The sequence below is a fragment of the Triturus cristatus genome, chromosome 1_2 (genome assembly GCF_964204655.1).
Source record: "Triturus cristatus chromosome 1_2, aTriCri1.1, whole genome shotgun sequence".
In the NCBI taxonomy this organism is placed as follows: domain Eukaryota; kingdom Metazoa; phylum Chordata; class Amphibia; order Caudata; family Salamandridae; genus Triturus; species Triturus cristatus.
In genome coordinates this window covers 940,222,628-940,246,245 of record NC_140580.1, presented here as the reverse complement: position 1 = coordinate 940,246,245, position 23,618 = coordinate 940,222,628, and the positions used below count along the sequence as shown (strand labels likewise).

At 45.3% G+C, this 23,618-nt stretch overlaps 1 protein-coding gene across 9 annotated transcripts in view; it reads right to left on the bottom strand.

Moving 5' to 3' along the window:
- Positions 1–23,618, bottom strand: part of LOC146868383 (F-box only protein 44-like) — a 172,481-nt gene that overhangs the window by 88,914 nt on the left and 59,949 nt on the right. For all 9 annotated transcript variants that reach the window (XM_085609887.1, XM_085609889.1, XM_085609896.1 and 6 more), the window contains 2 exons: positions 17,842–17,937; positions 16,322–16,457 (listed from right to left, as the gene is read on the bottom strand). In XM_085609887.1, the coding sequence (XP_085466013.1) occupies positions 16,322–16,457; positions 17,842–17,937 (232 nt within the window). The remainder of the gene's footprint in view (positions 1–16,321; positions 16,458–17,841; positions 17,938–23,618) is intronic.

The window sequence follows — 23,618 nt, the reverse complement described above, 5'->3', positions numbered from 1 at the left end:
ATATTATTAGGCGGTGCATGACCTTCACGTCCGCCTTGACAGGGTGGTGGACTCTTCTTCGCTGGCCCCGCTGATAGCTCAGGCGGAATACCTAGGCCGGACCCACTCGGACCACAACCCTCTTCGGCTGCGCCTCTGTTGGGACTTGGGGAGGCCCCCATTCCCACGTGGCGACTGCAGCCTGCCGCTCTTAAAGACACGGAGTTTCATGCCTCGCTCGGCACAGCGGTCGCGCAGTTCTTTGATCTAAACGAGGGTACGGCCGGTAGCGTGCTGACGGAATGGGACGCACACAAATCCACTATGCAGGGACGTTGCCTAGGGGCGACAGGGAATATTCGTAAGCAACTTACGTTGCTGCTTTGGAATCGCGGCTATTGTCGTGTGAACGCCATGGTGAGGGAGGGGGTCGGGACTCGGCGCGGCTTCGGGCGCGGCACGCTGAGCTGCTGGAGAGACTGCGGTGCCACAACTATGCTGCGCATTCGGCTCGGGTCCATGCTAAGTCTGGTAGAGCGGGGCGGTTGCTGGCCTGGTTGATCAGACAGGAGTCGGGCCACGCACCAATAGCCTCTATTCGTGGATCGGAGGGGATGCTGGTGCATACGCAACAGGAGATCCATCAGATACTGACAGCACATTACACAGCCCTATACACTTCAACGGGGCGCAGACAGGCACAGGATCTGGATCAGTTTCTAGAGGCCGCCTGCCTGCCCACGATTCCGGGTGCCCACCAGGACACATTAGAAGGTCCCCTCACGATGGAGGAGATAGGGGAAGCGGTGGCCTCACTGGCTTCTGGCAAGGCGCCTGGACCGGATGGACTCACGGCGTAGTATTATAAGGCATATCGAGAGTCCCTGGTGCCTAGACTGCACGCGTTATATGTCACAGCCCTTGAGGAGGCTACCCTGCCTGCCTCCATGAGGGAGGCCTACCTGATCTCTTTACCCAAGCCAGGACGTGACCCTACTAACCTGGGGTCCTACCGCCCCCTCGCCCTCCTCAATACCGATTATAAAATTATGGCCAAAGTGCTGGCGGAGCGGCTGGCCCCCACTGTACCTGTGCTGGTGCACAAGGACCAAAATGGGTTTGTGCCGAAGCGCAGCACCTCACTTAACCTCCGTCGGTTCTTCCGCGTTGCCGCACATGGCGCACAGCATTGGCCACGGGCAGGTTGTTTAGTATTGGACCTCGAAAAGGCCTTCGACTGCCTTGAATGGGGGTATCTAGTGGCAGCGTTGTCGCACTATGGACTGGGCCTCGGGTTCCTCCAAATGGCGGCGCTGCTTTATAAGAACCCTGTGGTTCGGGTGAAAACCGGCCCATACATTTCTGATGCCATTCCAGTTGGCCGTGGTACCAGGCAGGGATGCCCTCCCTCGCCTCTCCTTTTTGTGCTTGCCATAGAGCCTTTAGCGGCCACCCTACGGAGGGTTTTGACAGACGGCATCCCCATGGGCGACGCAACGCACCGGGTCTCCTTATATGCGGATGACCTCCTGGTCTTCATTAAAGACGTGGCGCGCATCTCTGGGGACCTGGAGCGAGTCCTAACGGAATTTGCTGCGCTCTCCGGTTTGCGGGTGAACGTGGCCAAATCGTGCCTTTATCCGTTCCGAGCTGATGCTCTGGATCCCCAGTATCACCTGGGGGGTGTGCCTGTCAAGTGGCAGCCGGACACCTTCCGCTACCTGGGCATCCAAGTGTATAGGCAACCAGCTGACCTGGTGGAGGGCAATCTGGGCAGGGCGGTAACGGCGGTAAGAGCCCAGATGCGTTTTTGGGGTACCCTCCCTCTCGCGGTCACAGGGTGCATTTCCTTAGTCTAAATGGTGGCTCTACCCAGGCTCCTCTACTATTTTGCTAACCTGCCGATCTACATCCCGGCATCCTTCTTTGCCACCCTGGAGCGCTCACTCCAGGACTTTGTGTGGGGTACCGCGCGCCACAGCCAAGTTATACCTCCCTACGGGTCAAGGGGGACTCGCGATGCCGTGCTTTGCGCACTATTACCTAGCAGCGCAGCTGCAGTGGGTGGCCAGGTGGTTGGCCGATAGGGAGAGGGACGATACGGCGTCCGCGGAGCCACCTCTCTCTCTGGCGGATATCATTGTGTTGTTCCACCCGACGGCCAGAGTGGTCAAGCCGGGGCCCCTCCTTGTGGCAGTGGCCCACAAATGCTATCGGCGCGCCCTTTCCTTGACTCGGCCGAGTGTCCCTTACGCCCCTGCCATGCCGATTGAGGGTTCCCCTAGCGGGCGGAGGATACTACGCGCGGCGGAACTTACAGAATGGCATGCGGTGGATATTTGTACATTGGGGGACCTCTACCGCGATGGTGCGCTTATCCCATTCGCCCAATTGGCAGAGGAGACGGGGTTACCAATTGGCCAATTTCTCCGTCACCGCTCGCTGATAACGACATTGACGAACCGGTGGGGAGCTCTTCAGGAGGAACCGGCACAGCACCTCATGATGCAATTCCTACATGTCATGGGACGGGGGAGCCACATGATACGTTGGTTCGCGGCCTCCCTGCGTACGCAGGTGGCAACCGACCTGTCTCCGTTGCGCCGTAAATGGGAAGCGGACTTTGATCGCCCCATGGCTGACAAGGAATGGAGTAATGCGCTACGGGGGCCGACACGGGTTCCCAAAAACATGCGGTTTCCGCAAATTCAATATTTTATACTACACAGAGCATATCTCACTCCTGACTCTATAAATCGATATTTCCATCGCGCGGATGCAGGCTGCCCGCGCTGCAAGGCTCTAGATGCTGGGCTGGTGCACATGTTGTGGAGCTGTCCGGCGCTAGAATCGTATTGGCGGACGGTGCAAGTAAATGCGCCGGCCCACTGGCGCCGCGGGAGTGGCCGGCTTGCTTGCTGCACCTGTTTCGTAGAACTCCCCCCACGAAGGTTGCCTCTCGTTTCTTCGACCTGGGTTTGGTGGTGGCGAAGCGGTTGCTCACCAAGCGCTGGAAGGCAGCTGAGCCCCCCCCGAGCGCAGGCATGGCGGAGTTCCCTGCTGGTGTGGGCGGGGGCGGAGGGTACGGCCCTTTTGCGGGAGGAAACGCTGGGCCTCAGGCGCACACCTATAGCGAACCAGTGGGGCACACATTTGCAGATCCTGATGCAGCTGGATGGGGAAGCCCTGGGGCTCTGTGGGACACGCGTTGTGGAGGCACTCCCTGAGGAGGGGGGGAGCGGAGGTGAGGCCCGGGGGTCCAGCATGGGGAATGTCACGGAGGTCCTTGCTGAATCGGGGGCATGTGGGGAAACTGAAAATTGCCATTAATGGAACTGTTTGTACCAGGGGGTGGGGAGCTGGTGGGGGGGTCGGGGGAAGAACCTGGGGGATCACATGGTAAAAGACCGCACCTGCTGCTGCTGTTATACTGGGGCCTTTGTTGTTTTGCCTCTTTCTTCTTATTGTTTCATGGAACTGTTTAGATAAGGGTGTTGGCCCGGAGACCCACAAGATTCATCTTACTTAGCCACGGGTGCGGCGCTTGCTCCTGTTGTCTACCATGCTCATGACTGGTGGTGTATCATCAGAGTTGCTGACTCATTGCCTGTAGGGTAATTCTTGTGTACTATGTGCTATGTCTATATTAACAAAATGCCAATAAACAGATTTCATAATAACTGAAAGAGGAGCAAGCCCAAAGGTAAATGGAAAGCATCTGTCTTGCCTACTATACGCAGATGACCTAGTTATCTTAGACCAAACGGAATTAGGGTTGCAAAGAAAGCGAAATGTTTTTGAGACATATTGTCTAGCCAAACATCTAATAGTAAACATGGAAAAAACGAAAATATTGTGTTTTGGAAAGAAAAAACATGAATATAGCTGTGGTGCCTGGGTCAGACAAAATTGGAAGTCGTCAATGAATATAAATATTTGGGAGTATGGTTTGACAGAGCTTTACATTGGGGTATGCATCAACAGGCCCAGAAAATAAAAGGTCTAGCAGGAATTTGTGGGTTGAAAAAATTTAACAGTATTTATGGAGACATGTCACATAGACCAGTGTTGAAAGCATTTAAGGCTATGATCCCCCCCACAGATGCAGTATGGGGCAGAAATATTGTGTCTGGGGGGGAAATGTTCATGGGATAAGGAGGAAGGTAAATGTTTAAAAACTCTTCTTTTCTTGCCTAGCTCCTCAATGGTACAGGCCATTAGGCAAGAACTAGATTGGCCAGCATGGGACATACAAGTCCAGGTAAATCTGTGTAGATTTTGGAAACGGTTGGGATCAGGAGAGGAGGAGAAAGTGTCATGTTGGTGTAGGAAGGAGATACAACAGAGTGAATTAAAGTGGGCAAAAGCTACCAGAAATGAACTGCTCTCCATTTGTGAAAAGTAAAAATTGACCCAGAATCATTATGTATTGAAGAACGGAAGAGTGTTCTAAACATTTTGGGAAATGAAAAATCCAGACAGATCAACATGGATTACTTGAAGCAAAAAAAGTCTGTGCATTTTATGTTAAATACCTGGAGCAATGATAATTGGTATCCGTATTTAGATACTGTACCAAATCACGGGTTGAGATTGGAACTATTAAAAGTGAGAATAGGTATTAATCCCGCCCGTTCAAATGAGAAAATAAAAAACATATTAATGGATGACTGTGGTAAATGTACATGCGGGATTTTAAATGTACCTGTGTTCATTTTATAATGGATTGTCAAAAATTGCTATCTGTACGGCGGATGATTTTAAGGCCACTCTTTTTAAAATATGGAATAAGCTCAAGGATACAAGCAATTAAGCTCCTTATTGACATGCAGTTTTTTGATATCGCAATTGCTTTGACAAAGTTTGGACAAGTAGCTAAAAGTTTTCTCATGGAATAAGGAAATGAAAAGGGTGGCCTAAGGGGGATAAACAGAGGCCAATCGAATGTTTGTAATTATATCATGTATTGAATTTTTTAGATAAACGGCCTTGGCTCATAGTATGACAATACAAAAAGAAGCTTTTACGAGAAAATAATGAAGTTTGATTTTAGGTTCTTTTAAAAAAAATTAAGAATTGTATTTATTATTTGTGTCTTGTTGCTATATGTAGTTTAAAGACCAATTGGTCACAATAAACTTATTTTTTGATTGAGTGATCAAGTATTTTTCACAATTTAATTTTAAAATGTGTTGTTTAAATAATGATTTTACTATGAGCCCTATCTAAAAATGGCTGCCTATGTAAATCCACAGAAGTCTACTGATTTAAAGATTTAATTTGTCTCACGTTATCTTGTGCCCGATTTTAAAATGGCGGCTGTTACAGACTTTCCTGTATTGCGCATTAATTAGATTTTTCATATGCATGCATGCATGCGCAAGACTATCCACAACTGTTGGGGACAAAATGCTAAATATCTACAATCTCTTCCTTTTTTCCCCATAATGTGTAATAGCGATCTTCTGCAACACGAGACAGCGTTAAAATCACTTTCTAAGGCAAATATTATTTCGGCGGTATGCTCTGTGAGAAAATAGGGTTCTGTTGCAGTACCCCTGCGCCCACACACTTTTTGTGGCTTTGGATGCAACTTTGACTGTAGAGTACTGGGTCCTTCTGTCCAGGTTCCCAGTACCAGTGTTCTTTCCCTAAAATGGGTTCACAATTGACCCTTAAGTCCCTAATAAAAGGTACATGGTACCCAAGGCATTGAGACTACTAGGACATTGGGCCTAGGGACCCCTTACCTAGGCCATGCCGACTGCCATTGTCTGGTGCAGGCAAAAATGACAAGTCGACATGGCACACTGCCTGTGTGCCATGCCAACTAGCACTGCCTAAGATATGGGTAAGTCACCCCTCTAGCAGGCCTTACCTGCCCTAAGGCAGGGTGCACTATATCCCAGGTGTGGGCATATCTGCATGAGCAGAAATGACCCTACAGTATTAGGATCTATTCCTAATGTTGTAAGTGCCATGGAAGGCATAGAGAGTACATGGGGTGGAAACTCAACAACTCAAGTTCAACAGCACCATGATGGCTTCACTGAACACCGGAGTGTTTGGAACCAAACTACTCCTCTCAATAAACCCACACCGATGCAAGTGTGGACTTTATTGTAACATGTACTCTGAGGGCACCTCAGAGGTGCCCCATAAAACCTACCCTGGTGTGGTCACTGACTGGCTTTAGGCAGCCTGCCACACACAGACATGTTTCTGGACCTCTGGATGGAGAGCCTCTGCTCTCTGGGATCAGAGACAATGCACATTCCTGGGCGAAGGTGTCTCTCCTCCACCCCCAGGATGGGCACAGTGCTTGAGAGGGAAGCTTCAAAGGCCTGCCGCCTTTGTAATGCGACCCCTAGCCTCTGCTGCTAGCAGCAGATGGAGGCCCCAGTTTACACCCCCGCTTTGGGTGGGAAACTAGCGGGAAAACTTAGAAATACTAGGAGGTGTGCCCACCTTTCCCAACTCCACCTCTCAGCTGGAGAAGGAGAAGTTAAGCACATTTTTTAGTCTCCTCCAACTTGAAGATGAGGGAACTCTTCCACTCAGGGCTAGGACTACAGGAGGGAGGCATAATAGAGAGTGTAGTCACCCCAGGTGAGGCCCCCTAAATCTAGTATGTAGGAGGCTTCCTCAGACCTTGAAACTACTGACCTGTGACCTAAGAAGAAGGATGAAGAAGACACCATGCAGCAAAGCCTGAAGACGACTACTGACTTGGCCCCAGCCCTACCAGCCTGTGTCCAGCTTTAAAGACCCTGTAAGAAGACATCGCCTGTCCTGCAGCCAGCGACTTCCAGAAACCCAAGGAAGGCTGGCTGAACTTTGACAAAGACCAGAACTACCAAGGAAAGCTGTTCTAGCCCCAAGAATCCAACACCAGGACCCTAGTGCCAGCTGGAACCGCAAGTCCTGACCATTCTGTACCAGAGGCATACGGCCCATGAGCAGGCAGCCCACCAAACCAGAACAGGTTCCCCAGCGATCCTGACCCCAAGTCCAGCATTGGCTGACCCTTCCTGGACTCCACGACACCTGCAGCCTGAGTCCAGAGGCTCCCCCTGACGGCAACAGGCTTCAGTAAGAAAAATCACCCCTGCACCCAAAGCCCCTGGGCCTTGGTGAGCGGAATATGCAGTGCACCTATGACTCCCTACATCTCTACTTACCTCTGCTATCGCTAGTCTCCCTCCTGCAACCTCCGGTGCCAAGTCTGCAGCAAGACCTCTATTGGGCGCCTGACGCTGAATTTGCACCCGGCTGCCCCTGTGCAGCTGGTGGTGTATGTTTGGTGCTGCTTTGTGCCCCCCTGTGCTTGTTCTTACCCCCAAAGCTTGGCCCCTGCAACCCATTTACCTACCTGCAAGCAGTGTGGCTTTGAGCACCCTCAGTCTTCAATGAAATTAATTGGGCCAAACTCAGATTTTAACCTCTGCACCCAGGCTCCCCTGTGCCGCTAGTGGTGCAGTTTTGGTACTCACCTGACCCTTGGTCCAACGACTGGAACTGTAAGTCTGGTATTTACCAGTATAACCGCATTATTCTTTTCCTCCATAAGATAACATTGAACTCTTGCACTGTCGACTTTTGAAACTGAAAAGTATTTTTATTTTAAAAAGTACTTACCGTATTGAGAAGATCTTGGGCTTCAACTAAAACTCAAACAATGCATATTTGTTTTATAAAATTGGTGTGGATCTTCTTTTTGAGTCGTGTGTCCCTTATTGGCCAATGTTGTGCAATAAATGTTTTACACTCCTCTGTGTTAGGCCTAAGAATGCTTCCCCACACTACCACAAATAGAGCAACTTGGGTTTGGATTGAGCCCTGTACACTTCGGAGGGAATCTCTGGTCTCTGTGCAAGGTATAACCACCTAGTGGTATATCATATACAGAGCCAGCTTCATACATTGGCAGCAACGGTGGGATACAAGACAAGACATCTGTTGTACTGCTTGATTAATAAATGATTTCACAAGAGGTAATCCAAAATAGTCTGTAGTTAGAATTTTCTAGCAATTTTTGAATTTTTCCAAATGTATTAAACTAGTCTTAGTGCCTTGGCTAAGTCCCCCACTGTTTAGAAAATGAAAAAGTCTGTTATGTAGTTTGGCCTTAATAGTCCTTTTCAATTTTTCAAAGTCTTTAATAAGACCCCAATTAATTTAAAAAACATTTCTGAAAATCCAGGGATCAGATCAACTTGGCCCCCTATGCACATCCAAATGTTTCTCAACTTAAAGATTTGTGCAAAGCATGGAAACTTGCCATGGGTGATCTCCAGCAGTTGCTGACAGAGAATGACAAGACCATGGCAAGTCAGAAGATGATGATGATGATTCCCAGGTAGTAGAGGAGGAGGACACTGACTCCAACCTTACTCCCTCTGGTACGAACACCACTGAGAGTAATGCAAGTACTGTCCCAGATTAGGTAGAAACTAAAGATGCAGATCTTCAGAAACTGGCCAGGAGGGTAACTCTAGAAGCTAAAATCCTAGTCATAGAAAAAGAAAGAGCTGAGATGGGCCTAGGACCCATCGCCGGTGGCAGCAAAATAATAAATAGGGAGATAGAATCTTTTGACTCCAAAATCCCAAAGGAATTGTACCTAAATGTTTTCAGTTATGATATAGTGATAATTGGTTCATTGCATTTGACAGAGCCTATATTGGGAGACAGGCCCACAAGAAGCTGTGGAGTGCCATCCTGTGGGAAATGTTCACAGGGAAGTGCAGGGATAGACTCCTGACACTCAATGAAAAATATATTCTACATCCCATGACCTCATGAATGGTACCCTGAGCTAGGGCTTTGGATTCAGGACTGAAGAGTATAGGGTCAGATTTAGGTAGGCTAAGAAAACCCGAAGCCAAACCTGGGTGGATTTTGTAGATTTCTCAGTGAAAACACAAGGAGGTTGGTAACATGGTAACAATCTGCATGAATACAATAGACTTTATAATTTGATAATGAAAGAACATCTGTTAAGTAATTGTGTGCAAGAAAAGTTGTATCAATACCTAGTGGACCTCGGTCCATTCTCTCCCCAAGAGTTGGGGAGGAAGTCTGATCATTGGGTAAGAACCAGAGTGTCCAAGACAGGTTATGGAGGGGAAGATCAAAAGAAAGAGGCCAAACCCCCCCCCCCCCCCTCCCCTTGAGAAAAAGCAGACCACTCTGAAAAAGATCAATGTAAGGAGTACCATGTAGACTCCCAAAATCCTGCCCAGGAGGTTGGACCCAGAGATACCTCACAAATTAAAACTGGGTATCGTAGTAAGAATTGAGATCCCAATAGGGCATGCTGTCACAACTGTCAAAAAACAGGATACCACGCCAAGGAACTTAGCTGCCCTAAAAACAAAACTCCTAGTGTAGCCCCAGGGTCGCCAGAGTAGCCTATGGGGGAAATTCTCCAGATGAGGATGTCCTCCTAGCCTTTAACTGGAAAAAGAGCCCAAAAGGTGAGTTAGAGATTCCAGAGGTGAGTAGACACTACCACCCAGTGGCACTGGAATGGAATCCCAATCACTGCCCTAAGAAATACCTGTGCCAGTCACAATGTGGTGCACGACATGTTGGTACTCTCAAACCAGTATGTCCCAGGGGGGACAAAAAGAGTAAGGGCTATCCCAGGGGAGGTCACAGTTAGGCCTGTTGCTGAAGTGCACCTAGAAATAGCTGGGTCCCTTAGTTGGAGAAGGGTGGTAGTCAGTAAAGACCTCCCCCTTGACTGCCTCCTTGGGAATGACCACCTAGATGTTTGCCTGAGCCAAAGTGAGGTAGTGGCCAAGAGCCAGTCCTCACCCAAGGAATCTGGAGTGGGGGATGTGGGGGAGGCTGAACCTCCTACTAGTGCAGTTAAAGAAGAAAAAGCATAGGAAAGGTGGACATCTGCTAGCCACAGTTCCAGTGGACCAAGGACATTACCCACAAAAAGGATTTTCGGCCACAAACATACATTTAAGGCTGTAACTGGCTGGATTTATGCCTCCTGTGTTTTCACAAAGGATAGCTAGCAGGCGTAAATCAATTTACACCTGTGCAATTGTATGCCACAGCTGTATACAACCACGCAGGTCAAAATCTCTTGCAAGGGAGGGGATATAGGCATTCAAATTATTTTGTGGCGTGATTTGAGTCAGGTACTTTTTCCAGGCCAAAATCACCATATATTATAAATAAGCCATAGAGGAGATCGGGCGCACGAGTAAAGAAATGAGGTCTTTTGCATCCCACAACACGAACACAAGCGTTACTTGTAGGCACATCACTGTTTACTTCACCAAGAAACAAAACCGCAGTTCCCAGACTGCTCACACAATTCAATAAGTATATAAAGAATATTAATGTGACAAAGTACTCAATAACTCATTGGTGGCTGGAGAGGAAGAATAAATGGGTACTCCAAAAAGCATATATATGGATGTTGGGAGTGTCACTGAAGACGAGGAGTGGGACAGCCTCTCGTCCAACCTACCCAAGATGCCTCAATGTATACTATACAGAGAACCCAGCCCTCTACAAGTACATGTACTGGTGTACCTCACATTGCATCGAATGGTACGCAAATTCACCCCAATTCCTACAGCAAATGTTGGAGATATAGGGAAGAGGAGGGTATGCTAATCAATATTTGTGGTTTTGTGAATAGATTATGCCATCTTGGAAAGAACTGAGCCACATTGCAAAGGATTAAAAATGAGCTCTCTCAGAGAATGTGGGAGACAGTAGTACAGGTACCAAGGGATCAAAGAGCAGAGCACATGAGTCTGTCCAATGCCACTCCCAGCAAAAATTGTGGAGAAAGTAATGAATATAAAGCTTGCCTAGTTTATCCAAGCTAGTCATCTGCTGGACCCAATGCAATTTGGGTTCAGACCTGGGCATGGTACAGAGACTGCCTTGATCAAATCCACGAAGGAGATAAAGGCTGTCCTGGATAGGGGAGGTGCTGCGGCACTATCCTCCTCAATTTGTCAGATGCCTTTGATATGGTTGACTACAAGTTGTTGAACAATCGGCTAGGAGAACTAGGAATTAAGGATAGAGCCCTGGTTTTCCTGACCTCGTTTCTATCGGGCAGAGTACAAATGGTTGCCTTCAATCAGAATGAATCTTCGCCCTTTTTCCTTCCTTGCGGGATCCCACAGGGATCCTCGCTTAGTCAAACATTAGTCAATGCATATGTTGTAGAGCTTGCTCCTCCGATTAAAACCTTTTGCTTCTCCTTAGCCGCCTATGCTTACGACACTCAAATAGTTGTGTCAGCATTTAACAATGATGCGAATATCAGCTCTCATTTCCATGACTGCATGCATGCTATCAGTGTTATCAATGAACAAACACTGCTTAAAGCTTAACTAGGAAAGACTGAGGTGGTATTGTGTGGAAACCTCTCTCCCGCATGGGCTCCATCCTGGTGGCCAGAAGAATTGGGTCCTCTTCCCATTCCCGTGACCAAGGCCAAGAATCTAGAAGTTCAAATCGATAACAAGTTGAACTATAGATGCCATTTTCTCCTCCTCCTTCTTCACGCTTCACATTATCAAAAACATTCTCCCTTGAATTCCAGCTAATGCCAAAAAGACTCATCACTGCCTTAGTTCTATCAAAGATAGACTACTGTAATGGACAATATGTGAATATGCAGGAACAACAGCTAAATAGACTGGAGACTGTGCAGATTGCGGCAGCTAGGCTGCCATTAAGGATTAAAGAATTCCAATCTGTCTCTCAAGAAACCTATTAGCTACACTGGCTTCCATCAATTCATATCAAATTCAAGTCCCTCTGTACTGCCCATAAGGTCTTGCACAACAGTGACCCAGAGTTTCCCAGGCATGTCTTCGATGCGAACCCAGCAGACTGCTGCGCTCCTCCGGGGCCAAGAAAATGTTGGTCCCCAGATTCCAAAAGACAAACTGGGGAGGTAGAAGTTTCACTACAGGGAAAATCAAGCTCTGAAATAGCCTTCCCCATCATATCACAGCCTTGCCCTCTTTGATCTCTTTTAAGATGGAGCTGAAAATGTGGCTTTTTAATAATTACGGGTCTCTTTCCGGTTGTATTCGTGCGAGTTCAGCACCAAGACACCTTAGGGTATACGAGCGCTCTATAAATCTTTTTAACATAACTTTGATTAAAGATATGCTTGTGGTGGCACCTTAATGTATTGCAGGTACTGGAGGAAGGACCAGCCTCCGAATGGAATCCAGTGGAACAAGTTACTATGTCCGATATTAGCAAAGGAGAAAAACTCTCTCACAACTTGGTACAACAAGAATTCACATTCTGCAAGGTATCCCAACCACTGGTGGAACACCTCATTAGGCTGTCCAACATAACTACATGCCATGGGCTTTGCAATTGTTTTCAGTAGAAAGTGGAAGGGACAGGCAAAGGTGATCCCAGCTGCTACAAAAAGAGGATACTGCATTCACACTAGGACCATACACCAATGTGTACTGTGGAGGGTAAGCCAGTGTTGGCGATTTGAAAGTACTACTGACTGAGAACAAGCAAGAAAATATCTCAAATCAGAAAGAAGACATCATTGAATGTTGGCCCCTAGTTCATGAAACTGTGTGACCAGCTCCCAAGTCTTTAGAGTAGGTGGAACTAGAACCTACCTCAGCAACTTTATGATATAATATATATAATATTGACATCTCAACTGATAAATACTTACCCCTATACTTTAGATCAGGAACGTTTGGATCTAGCAAAGTTTGGCCTAATTATCAATGCAGATTTTTCCAATTTCTGCCCTATAGACTACAATAGGTGTGAAGTTCAGACCAGACCAAACAGAAATACATTCAGTCGCTCTGGGAGAAGCCATTTTTGAAGATTAAACAAGAAATGGCATTGGCCAGAATAATCAAATAAGAAATTAAAGAAATAAGCCTGGCTAGGCCATCTATCTAGAGATGGGGAAGGAAAAACTGGATTATCTTTGGAAGACCTGTAAAAAAAGAACAAGACCACTGAGAAATAATCTGTGATATTTTAAATACAAGGTCTCTGTATCACCATGCTGTGTGCTATCGCTGCTTATCTCTAAATAGGTTCTTAATAAGCAAGGACTACAAAGATTGCTGAAGGCAAATATATTGCTCTCAGAAAATCAAGTCTCAGTAATGCAAGGAAATCCAATAGGGATTAAAAATAAAGTAATTACTACAGGTACTGTTTATTTCAACAATTCCATGAACACATAGTGGACTCAACAGCATATGTTGAAAGTTAATAACATGAAGCCCCACCTCCTCCTCTACACAGATTACCCAAGAATCAAAAAGCACTGTCCAACTGAATCATTTATGAAGGTGGGGCACATCTCATACCACAATGAGGGTACAGACGGGATATCACATTAACATAATTACTTCAAAAGCAAGAGTGGATGCAGCCAAGGCTCAACATTTTGTCTCAAAACAACCAAAATGTTACAGAGACATATTACTTCAAATACATTGCTCCAGACACATTAGAACTTACCATTTGCCTGCCTCCTTGTAAACAGTTTGGTTATTATATTGGACTCCTGCCCACTGTTAAGCTCTTTCTTGCTTCCTAACTAGGTGTCAGCTATCTAAGTACCAGACAGTGAACCTGGGCACCTGTGCAAGCCTACTTTTTAGGTATTTTCTCAGTGAACAGAAAATTATCTACTGTGAGCTATGTAATACGGTTTGTCTCTGTCATCCCCAAACTATTTGCCTCCTTTTTTTTATAACCTGTTTTTGTTGGCTTTTAGGAGTTTTTGCACTTTACCACTGCTAACCAGTGCCAAAGTGCATGTGCTCTCTCTTCTTAAACATGACAGAATTGACTTGTACCGAATTGGCACATTTCATTCACTTGTGAGGCGCTAGTAAAGTAGTGCCCCATGTACCCAGGGCCTGTACATTAAATGGTACTAGTGGACCTGCAGCACTGATTGTACCATCCACTTAAGTAACCCTGTAAATCATGTCCCATTGCAGTCTGTGTGTGCAGGTTAAACTGCCATTTCAACCTGGCAAAATAAACCTTTTGCTATGCCTAAACCATTTCTAATAGCTATATGTAAAGTAACCCACAGGGTAAGCCCCAAACAACCCAGAGGGCAAGGTGCTGTGAATGTAAAAAGTTGGATATGTATTTTTAGCTTTTACATGTCCTGGTAATGAAAAACGATTACATTTGTTTTTCACTACTACAAGGTCTACCTCTACCATAGGATAGCATTGGCTTTTCTTAATACATTTAATAAGTGATAACTTTCAACTGGGAGCAGATGGGAATGTTGAGGTTGGTGTCTACGAAATTGTAATTAAAAGCCCTTTGTAACAGTAAGAGCTGGTTAAATAACAATTCTGAAAATGCCACTTTTCTGTCCCAACCATTTGGTGTATGCTGCCTGTATCCTGAGTTACATGACTAGGTGCAGTTGGTCTTTTTGTAATGCTCCAAGACAGTGATACAAAGAGAATCTAGGTATTGGCAGGATGGGCCACTATGAGTTAACTAGGGGGGAGGAGCTGTCATCTAACACACTTGCACATCACAAAGGCATTGCCTGAGCACTCTCAAACAGGCTTTAGTACTAGTCTATTATGACCCCAGACAATCTGTGGCAAGGAGGCAGAAAATTCCAAGCACCTCTGGGAGTGGAAACCTCTCGAAGATTCTCCTACTTCAAAGTGGGCACAAGGTATAAATATTGACCTCAGACCCAACCACTTCAGTACACTCATGGACCTATGAATACTACATAAGACGGACTGCTGTGCTGCTTTGCAGCCAAGAACGATTGTCACCCTGCTGCCCTGCTTGCTGAGAAGCAAGACTGGACCTGCACCATTCACCCCAGGCGGAGGTGGCTCTAAGGGTCAGCCATCTACAGGGAGCTAAAAAAGGACAAAACAAGCTCCAAAGGCGCCCTGCACCTGACCAGCTGACCTGCTGCATGGACCTGAAACTGGACCTCACTGAGCCCTACTAGCCTCTGCGGGAGTAAGTTCCTGACCCCAAGTGGTGGCCCTCAGGTCCGGGACTCTTGGTGTAGGCTCCGTTGAGCTCCCCTTATGTTTTTGGGCTCTCCACGAATGCAAACGGGCCCATTTATGCCAAGATGTTGCTGCCCGCCATCGCAAACTCCCAGCAAACTCGACTTCTCATGATACAGCGACTGCCAATGATGCCCCGCAGCGAGAGACCTGCATTTCGCGCTGCCGGGCATCAACAGCTCGTGGTGGCTGCCAACCTTAAACTCTAGAAACAACCAGACGCAATGCCGACAGGCACTCCGAGCTACATCGACGACAGTCTGTCACACCCAGCCTGCTCCTCGCCATCCCTTTCTCTGCAAACGGAACTCATTGTGCTAGACATTAAAGGTAAGTCTTTCAGCGGGTCTAACCTGGTCCCTGTATCGGGCCGCACTCCATCGCGGTCAGCCTGAACTTGTGACTTTCACCGGTCTCACATGACCAGCTAGCTGCGAGTGACACTTTGTGCTGTCTTGCGCTATTTTCAGTTAAATCTTTATAATTGCATATCCCCTGGTCTACTGATTGGATTTTTTTGTTTTCATCACAAATTATTTATTACATTTTACTCTATTTTTCTAAATTGGTGTAGGATTTTTCCTGTGTTGCGTTTCCACTTTGTTACTGTTTGAAGTGCTACACAAATACATTACATATGGTATCTAAATTAAGCCTGACTGCTTTATGCCAAGCTATCAGAGGGTAAGCAGAGGTCAATTTGGGGTTTGCTTGTGTTTCACCCAGACAGAGGTTGTGGTTGCTGCTTGAGTAGTATTTCAGCCCCCTCAAACAGCAACCCAACTTCCAACAGTCTCTTAAAAATAATACTGTGCTTCAGGAAAAAAAAGTCCTGCACAAAGAAAGACATGGCAAATTAACTTAAAAAACATGTTTAAAACATGTAAGAGGGTTCTCAGAACGAAAGAGCCATTTAGAGGCTACTAAGCACTTTGTCAGTGGCAGAAAGAAGGGATTTCTTCCAGATAGTAGAACTAGAGCAGGCAACTATCCTAAGGTTTTGTCCTGAAACGAGTGGTTTAGCGGAGCTAGTAGGTGGAGCCTAAACTCGGCCAATGCTTGGAAAACAAAATAAGGACCATACAAAGTCTAAGGTCACTATTTTGATGATGTTGATGGCAACAGGAAATATTTAAATTGTTGAGTACATGAAAGATCTAATCCTAAACAATTATAATTTTCCAACAACTCACTGCCTGTGGAGAGGGATGATTCACTGAGACAAACATTTGGAGCAACACCCCTCCATACGTTCAAACCACATTTGATACCTTTCTCCACTTAGCGTCACTCCGCTGTTTAATAATCACTGCATCCGGCTCATACTCCTGCAGAACTATGTAGTCAATGGAGAGTAGCTGCACGCATATCTCGTACATGCATCCACAGTCTTCTCTTGCCGCATACCTAGGTGGTAAATAAAATAAATGTAACTGCACATCACAGCATATGTCGTGTACCCTGGAATGGGGTCAAAATATATCACTATTCCCACAAAGAGGTATGAAGAACTACTAGGTGGAGAGTTAAGGCCAAATGTAGTCTTTGATATTAAGTTGGGAGGTAAACCAGGTTTTTGTGGGGGTGTGCTACCTAATCTACATGCACACCATTTTTGTGCCTGTTTTAGCCCCAGATGTATCACACACACAATTTCTACTCAAATTACATTAAGTGTAAGTGTAAAAATGGGAGCAAAACGTGTTTACATCAGTTTTATATTCTGAGCCACTCTCTAAATGGAGCCTTTATACCTTGATGTCACGTCTTTGGCAGTAAAAGCACCAGGAAGTGTCAAGTGACAACACCGTTGCCTTTTGACATTTTAAACACTACATTGATACGTTATGCTATTTGTATAATGCTTGGACACCAATAGAAGTATACAGGTATTTTACTAAGCAACCACAGATACAATAAAATGTAAGAGTGAAAGTGGTGAAAGAGGGTGGCAAGAAATATGTATATGAACAATGTCAGATAGAGTCGAAATATGGGGCTTTTATATCCTTCAATCTGCGGGCAGAGATTTCCAAAAAGAGGTTCCCTTTCCAAAGAAGGACTGATGGTCTGTTTGCGCCATTCTAAATTCAAGTGGTTCAAAGATCAGTGTTTTCTTAATTGTAAACCCTACTAGTCCCCAGAAATGCTGACCAGGTTCGTTGAAGAAGATGGCATGTTCAGGACCAGGGGTATGTTAGGCAACCCAGTGAAAAGGTGTTTGAAAAATGCCATTCCCATCAATCACTGAAAATAACATTTAGAGTCCACTAATTGGTTCAATCAACATATTACATTAGAACTTAAAAATATACACACACGCACACAAAATTGTAGGCGGGAGTCCAGGCAAGAACGTTCTCGTATGTGGACCACACTAGTAGAGAAAGCTGGGCAGCAAAATAACAAGGATCAAAGCAAACACACAGGATGAGCAAGCACCTCTAACTTACAGATCAAAGCCAAAAAATCTGTAGAAACAACATTATCCATAATGCCATAGAGAGGCCTTCTGACTAATCAGTCCCATGGAGGCTTCCATTCACCAATCAACGTTCTCAGACTAATACCGACAGAGTAACCCATTCACCAGTACAATGGAAGTTCCACTCACCAGTTTGATATGATTCTCAATCTTATCAGTAAAACAGAGTCCTTCCCCATCACCATTCCAAGAGATGCCCTCCCACTCATCAGCTCAATCAAAGCCCTCCCACTCAAACAGGCCAACACGGGCCCCTCAGCGCTCCAAGAGGCCCCTAAGCTCCAGTATAATACAGGTCCAACTCACCAGTCTGTCACCACGATGTCTGGCTGCACCTCGTCCATCAGAGTCTCCCAGTATCCTTCCTCCTTCAGGTCAATGAGCTGGGATTTTTTGCATTCACTACAGAGAAATTAAATAATGGGAATGTTAAGCCCAGGACAGATCTGGTGCTAAGGCAGTGCCTCATTCTAGTCCCAGGGCACGTACAGAAACTTTCTCTAAGCAACTAGAGAAACCCAAGTCACTTGAAGCACCACATATGTCAACACCAGGCAGAACACAATATTCAATATCCAAGGAAGCGAAAATATCAGATTAGGTTGTTAACACCCTGACTTAATAAGTGACAAAGCGCATAACTAAATGAATGCAAAAAGTTGTAAAAAGTCATTGAAACAGGATGTAGTACACGTAAGATGGAGGTTTATGCTGTTGAAGAAGACTGCAAAGGGGAACAGTGCAGTTGGAAATGAGGTTTGGTAAGTAGGTGAGAGAGAATTCAACCCCAATTAGGAGAAGAAAACTATTGTTATATTATGGACACAGAGCCGGTATTATAGCAACATCTTTAGTGCCACAAAGCACAACCACAAGAACTAATCCGCAAGCAAACAACATCAACTTATGAAGCCACAATAAAATGTGAAGTCAATCACAGAAACAAGAATAAGAACGTCTTGTGCAAGAAGTCTTCCATGAAAATCTAAAGCTAATGCATTTTAAATCGGCCTAAAATACAACTTTTCAAAAGTTAATTCAAAGGACCAACCAGTAACACGGATCTCCTCTTAAATATTCCTGAAACACCATCGCCCTTCGAATGAGTGCCAGACAATATTGCATGCCAGTGGAGCTGGTCTGATTGGACTCAGTATCAACATCTCACATGGTTACCAGGCCCAGCATATTCCATGTTAATGCTCTCTCAAACACTTTATAACACGAAATTGTGGACAATCCAGAAAACAGGGTGAAAAACAGAACAAGAGCATTTACATTCTTAACACATAGAAATTTGCATGGGTGATAGACACTACTTGACAATATATCTACTACTGCACGTCAGAGCCTCCTCCTCAGTTCTTGGATTCTGCAATAAACTGAAGACCTGCCTCTTCACCTAGCCCAGACCCTGGCTCGGCCCATACAGATCCTGCTCCAGCGCCAGGATGCCCTCCCGGTGAGTTGTGGACTACCCAAAAACACATAACATAAAATAACTTACTTTTCTAAAACCGTAAAAAGCAACACTGTCACTTTAAAAAAAAATGTTGTTATTAAACATTGCTCTTCGAACATTACATGATGAAGATAAACACATTTACTTATCAAAGTGGAGGCTATCACCAGAAGGCTACACAATGGATCAGTAATCTTTTAATGGTAATCATTGTCAGCGCTTTTACAGCCAAGTACCTCTCACAGGAACTCAAGTCTAGTCTAACCATCAAAACACATGGTCCCGTTCTGTCTGTGTTAATTATGCCTCCCATCAGTACCTCTAAATTCTCTCCAGGCCCCTCGCACTTTTTCCCATTTTTTGGGGCAACCGCAGCTTTGGTAGATAACCTTCTCCGCCCTCTGGCACCAATTGAGGTCGGATTCCCAATCGACCATGCTCAGGGGGGTGTGTGAGCCCCACTGCCTGGATATGTTCCGCTTAGCTACCCCAGCTGCCATCTTCAACCAGATTTTGTGGTATTTGGACCAGTTTTACTCACCCTGTGTTGCTAATAGCAGCCATTTCGCGTCAAGGGGGACTGGTTTGGAGATAACTTTAGACATGACCATTGTCACCCAATGCCAAAACCCCAGGATTGCTGGGCAGGCACAGAGAATACGGAAGAAGGCGGCCTCCTGATCGCATTCTCTGAGGCATACCGGCGTCCTAGCCCTACCAATCTTATGCAGGAGAGTCCTTGAGTAGTATATTATGATCAGGATCTTAAGCTGGACCAGTCTAAACTTGGGTCTGATGGCTATTTCCTGTGTGGTCTGAAGGGTCTCCACCCAGTCGTCATCCTCATCCAGATCCTGCAGATCTTCTGTCCAGTCCCTGTGTACGGGGCCTAATAAGTCAGGGGAATTAACACGGTCAATTTAGACAACAGGCAACTAGGTACAAGCGGCCATTACCTGCCCAATACTGAAAATGTTATATGACCTACTCACATTCCACAGGAAGGTATTCCATGTTAACAGTAGCACATTCAAGTAGATGCACATTAGAATTGCGACCCACAAGGACAGCCTCTACTGACACACGAATTTTAGAAATTGCAGACCTATAAACAAATATTCTAAAAAGTTTATATTCTGTTAAAAGGCGAGCCTAAATATTCCCCAGACACATTGCTGGGCCCGCCAATGGATTCACAACCCTCCATGACAGCAGCAGCAAACCCTTTGCTTTGAGGATGATCTTTGCTTTGAGGGTGATCCACAGCCCTCTGACATTGCACATGCAGCCCGGCATTCAATCAAAGTCTCCTAGTTGCCACTGGTAAATGTCATTGGCATACAAACTCCCACAAAGTGTGGCAACCGTGTTGGTATTTAGCATGCTCCTTTGTCAAAAACACTCACTTAAACCCATAACCACACACTGTGGCCTGCTTCATCTAAATGTTTTGCACATCTAGCACTGGTGACTATCCTCCTATGTGGTAATTCATTATCTATAGTTGGGGTGACTGTTCTAGTTGTTCCCTCTAATAGGATCACTTTCCTGGCTCCTTGGAGGTTCTAAAACCAAGTTCTATTGTTTAGGACTCATCTTTGAGCTCATGCATGGCACATGCACCATAAGGGTAAAGGCCTGGTAATTTGGGAAGGCAATAGGGATTCCACAATTTTATCCAAGGGTTCCACATGCAGAATCTCCATCTACAATTCAACTGGCAATAGCAGTTTTGCCCTTATGGGCCACTGGATTGTTCCAGTGAAGGTGGTCATCCATACAAAGTCCATACTTAGGACAGTGTAACAACTTGCAAACCTATTAACAAGTTTCTCAAAAAAGCAACTAATAAAAACTGCAAAAAACTAAACTAAACTGTGGCCTCTACAACTATGTTCCCCCACTGTTCGCATTTAGTCAGAGTAGAAATCTAAGAGACCACTTTGTCCATGCAAGACATTTTTGGGGTTCAATAACACATTCTGCAAGAGACCCCATCATATTTTGTAATGTTTTCAGTAAAGAACAACAAAACAAACCATGAATCGAGAAAGCACAACTAAAACCATGGAAACACCTTGCAGCACAGGACATATGCTATAGAAATAGAATGAACAGCCTGTATTCAGCTCTTGTCTCTTCCCCACTCATACAATGAGGAGCCAGCTTTAAACTTCTCTATCTACATCTGTTGTTCAAACTCTATAGTCCATAAAATATGGCCCTGCTTATTTCAGCAGCCACATAATCCAACACTCACTCTACATGCTACCCAAGTCACAAAATGTACTCAACCCACGAGGTGATAAGAAATAAAAGGGCAGATCCTGAGTTGCTGATTATTATCAGTGACTTTACAGTCTTTTTGTGAAATCTTCAGTTGTCTGTGATGTGGCCTTATTATTGGAGTGGGTGGTAACAAAGAGGCATGCGTACTAGCCACCAAGCTGTACCAATACATTGGTTCAGATTAGAGCAGAGAGAGGAGAAGTAAGGAGAGCTGGTAATTATGTAAGTAATTGGTCTTTCTGTAGCACAAACCTAGTCAACAGGCTGCGGAGAGCTGTGCATGGTCAAAGACGAGCATAAAGTCGACAAGTGAAAGGAGTGGTAGCTAGTTGTGGACAGTTAATGCACTCTGATGTAGTGTTCTTAAAAGAGGCAAGTCTTCAACTCTTTCCTCAACTGGAGCAACGTGAGAGTGGTCCTGATGGAGACGGGGATGTTGTTCCTGATTCTGGGTGCATAGACAGAAAAGTCCTGAATAGATATTCAGAAAGAATCCTTGGGCACTAAGACCGCTATTGAGCAAGCGTTAAGATGTGATACGTAGAGTTGTTAGTAAGATCATATGAGTCACGGGCGGGCCCAAGAAGTTGTAAGTAAAGCTTGGAATAAGTTCCTATTACAGAAACTTTGCACTGCTGCAAGTATAAATGGTGCAAAATGATCTACCCCGTTTCAGTGCAAAACTGCACCTATTTATGGAATAGAGCCCACAATGTGCAATTGGGACAGGAAGGTAGCGCTCTGTTCCACTGTAATAAAGAAGCACTTCTCAGTGAACACTGAAGAGGCACGAGGTCCATTCCAACAAGCACAAGTAAGCCGGCTGGGATGGAAAAGATTGTAAGCGATTTAGTTCAAGAGGTGAACGATTCAATGTTGAGGTCTGGACCCGTAAACAGGACAGGTCTGTTGCAAGTGCAAGCGGATCAGCATAAGAATTAAGATTTCACTTATTCAATGGTTAAAAAATAAAACAACATTACTATTAAAAAGAATTCATAGCAATATTTTGGCAACTTAAAATAGATAGTAAGTATTTAGCAACATTTGCATGCCACATATAGATTGCTTCACTTCTGCACAACAGTTATTGCATTAACCTCGAAAAATTGAATATTAATTTTTAGTTTTCAACAAGGCAAGAGCCTCGCGAGGCAACCAGAGGAATAAATCAAATTACAGAAAAAACGATCTCAAAATGTGCAACAAATTGTTTAGGTAGCTTCGGGACACTCTAGGCACACATCTCAATCCCCAGTGAACCTTTATGCTAAATGCTTTTCTTCAGAATAGTCTTAGGTTTAGCTCCGACCCTTAGTGCTTGTGTTAAAATTGGCCCAACAGCATACATGATGTTAGGACTTCCTCAGACTAAGAGCTAATGCAGGCCTGCATTGTGCAAGATCTCCATAATAACTATGCTCTTGTTCTCAAGTTATTGTAGAACTCGGAAGAATTATCAATAAGAACATATGGTTCAATACTCTTGGAAGATCTGATGTGCTAACGAGTAACTCTTTTATTAGATAATGCTCACAAGTAGGATCTACATTACTCAGATATAATTCCCTAAACTGGTCTCTCGCCCTGTTCGTGAGTTTTACGAGCGCTCAAGAACAGGGATCCCAAGGCCACCAGTTTCATAATTACATGCATGGAGTCATCTTGTGGAAATTCAGGGCAAGGATTAAATTGCCCTTTTTGACCCAAATAGATTGCCACAAATGAAGAGAATCCAGTTCGATTACATCTCCCCATTGGAAAAGTGACCGATGTACGACACAACTGGAGACACAATGAGGGAGATCCTGCAATCTCATGAAGAACTTGGCGCTCCACAATTTGGATGTTGAAGTTTATGTAGCCCTAACACGTGCTCCATATTGGGGCAAGGCTAGTACAACAGTCTAGGTACTGACCTCCTATCTCTGATGCTAGCCACACCTTTAACGTCTAGATCTGTTGCCAATACGTAAAGATACAGGTTAAAGAACAAGGGGTCAGCATGAACCACATTTTACCACAAAGGTCTCAGTATTTTACCCTTGGGGCCGTGTGTAAACCGGACACTGTTCTGACTATGTAGCTTTCATACAACCTTTAATGAGCAATTCCTCCCCATCTCAGCCAAGATGTCCCAGTGCATGATTAACAGAGTTAAAAGCAGACCTTGGGTTTGATAAAGGCCATACTCAAAGAGCCCCACAGTTATTTTATACAAGGAAAATGAACTACCACAAAAGGGATAATATGGCCATTTGATGAGAGTGGCAAGAATGAAGAATTAGTCATCAAACAGTAGGCCCCAAGTTAGCCTATATGTTATGGGAGT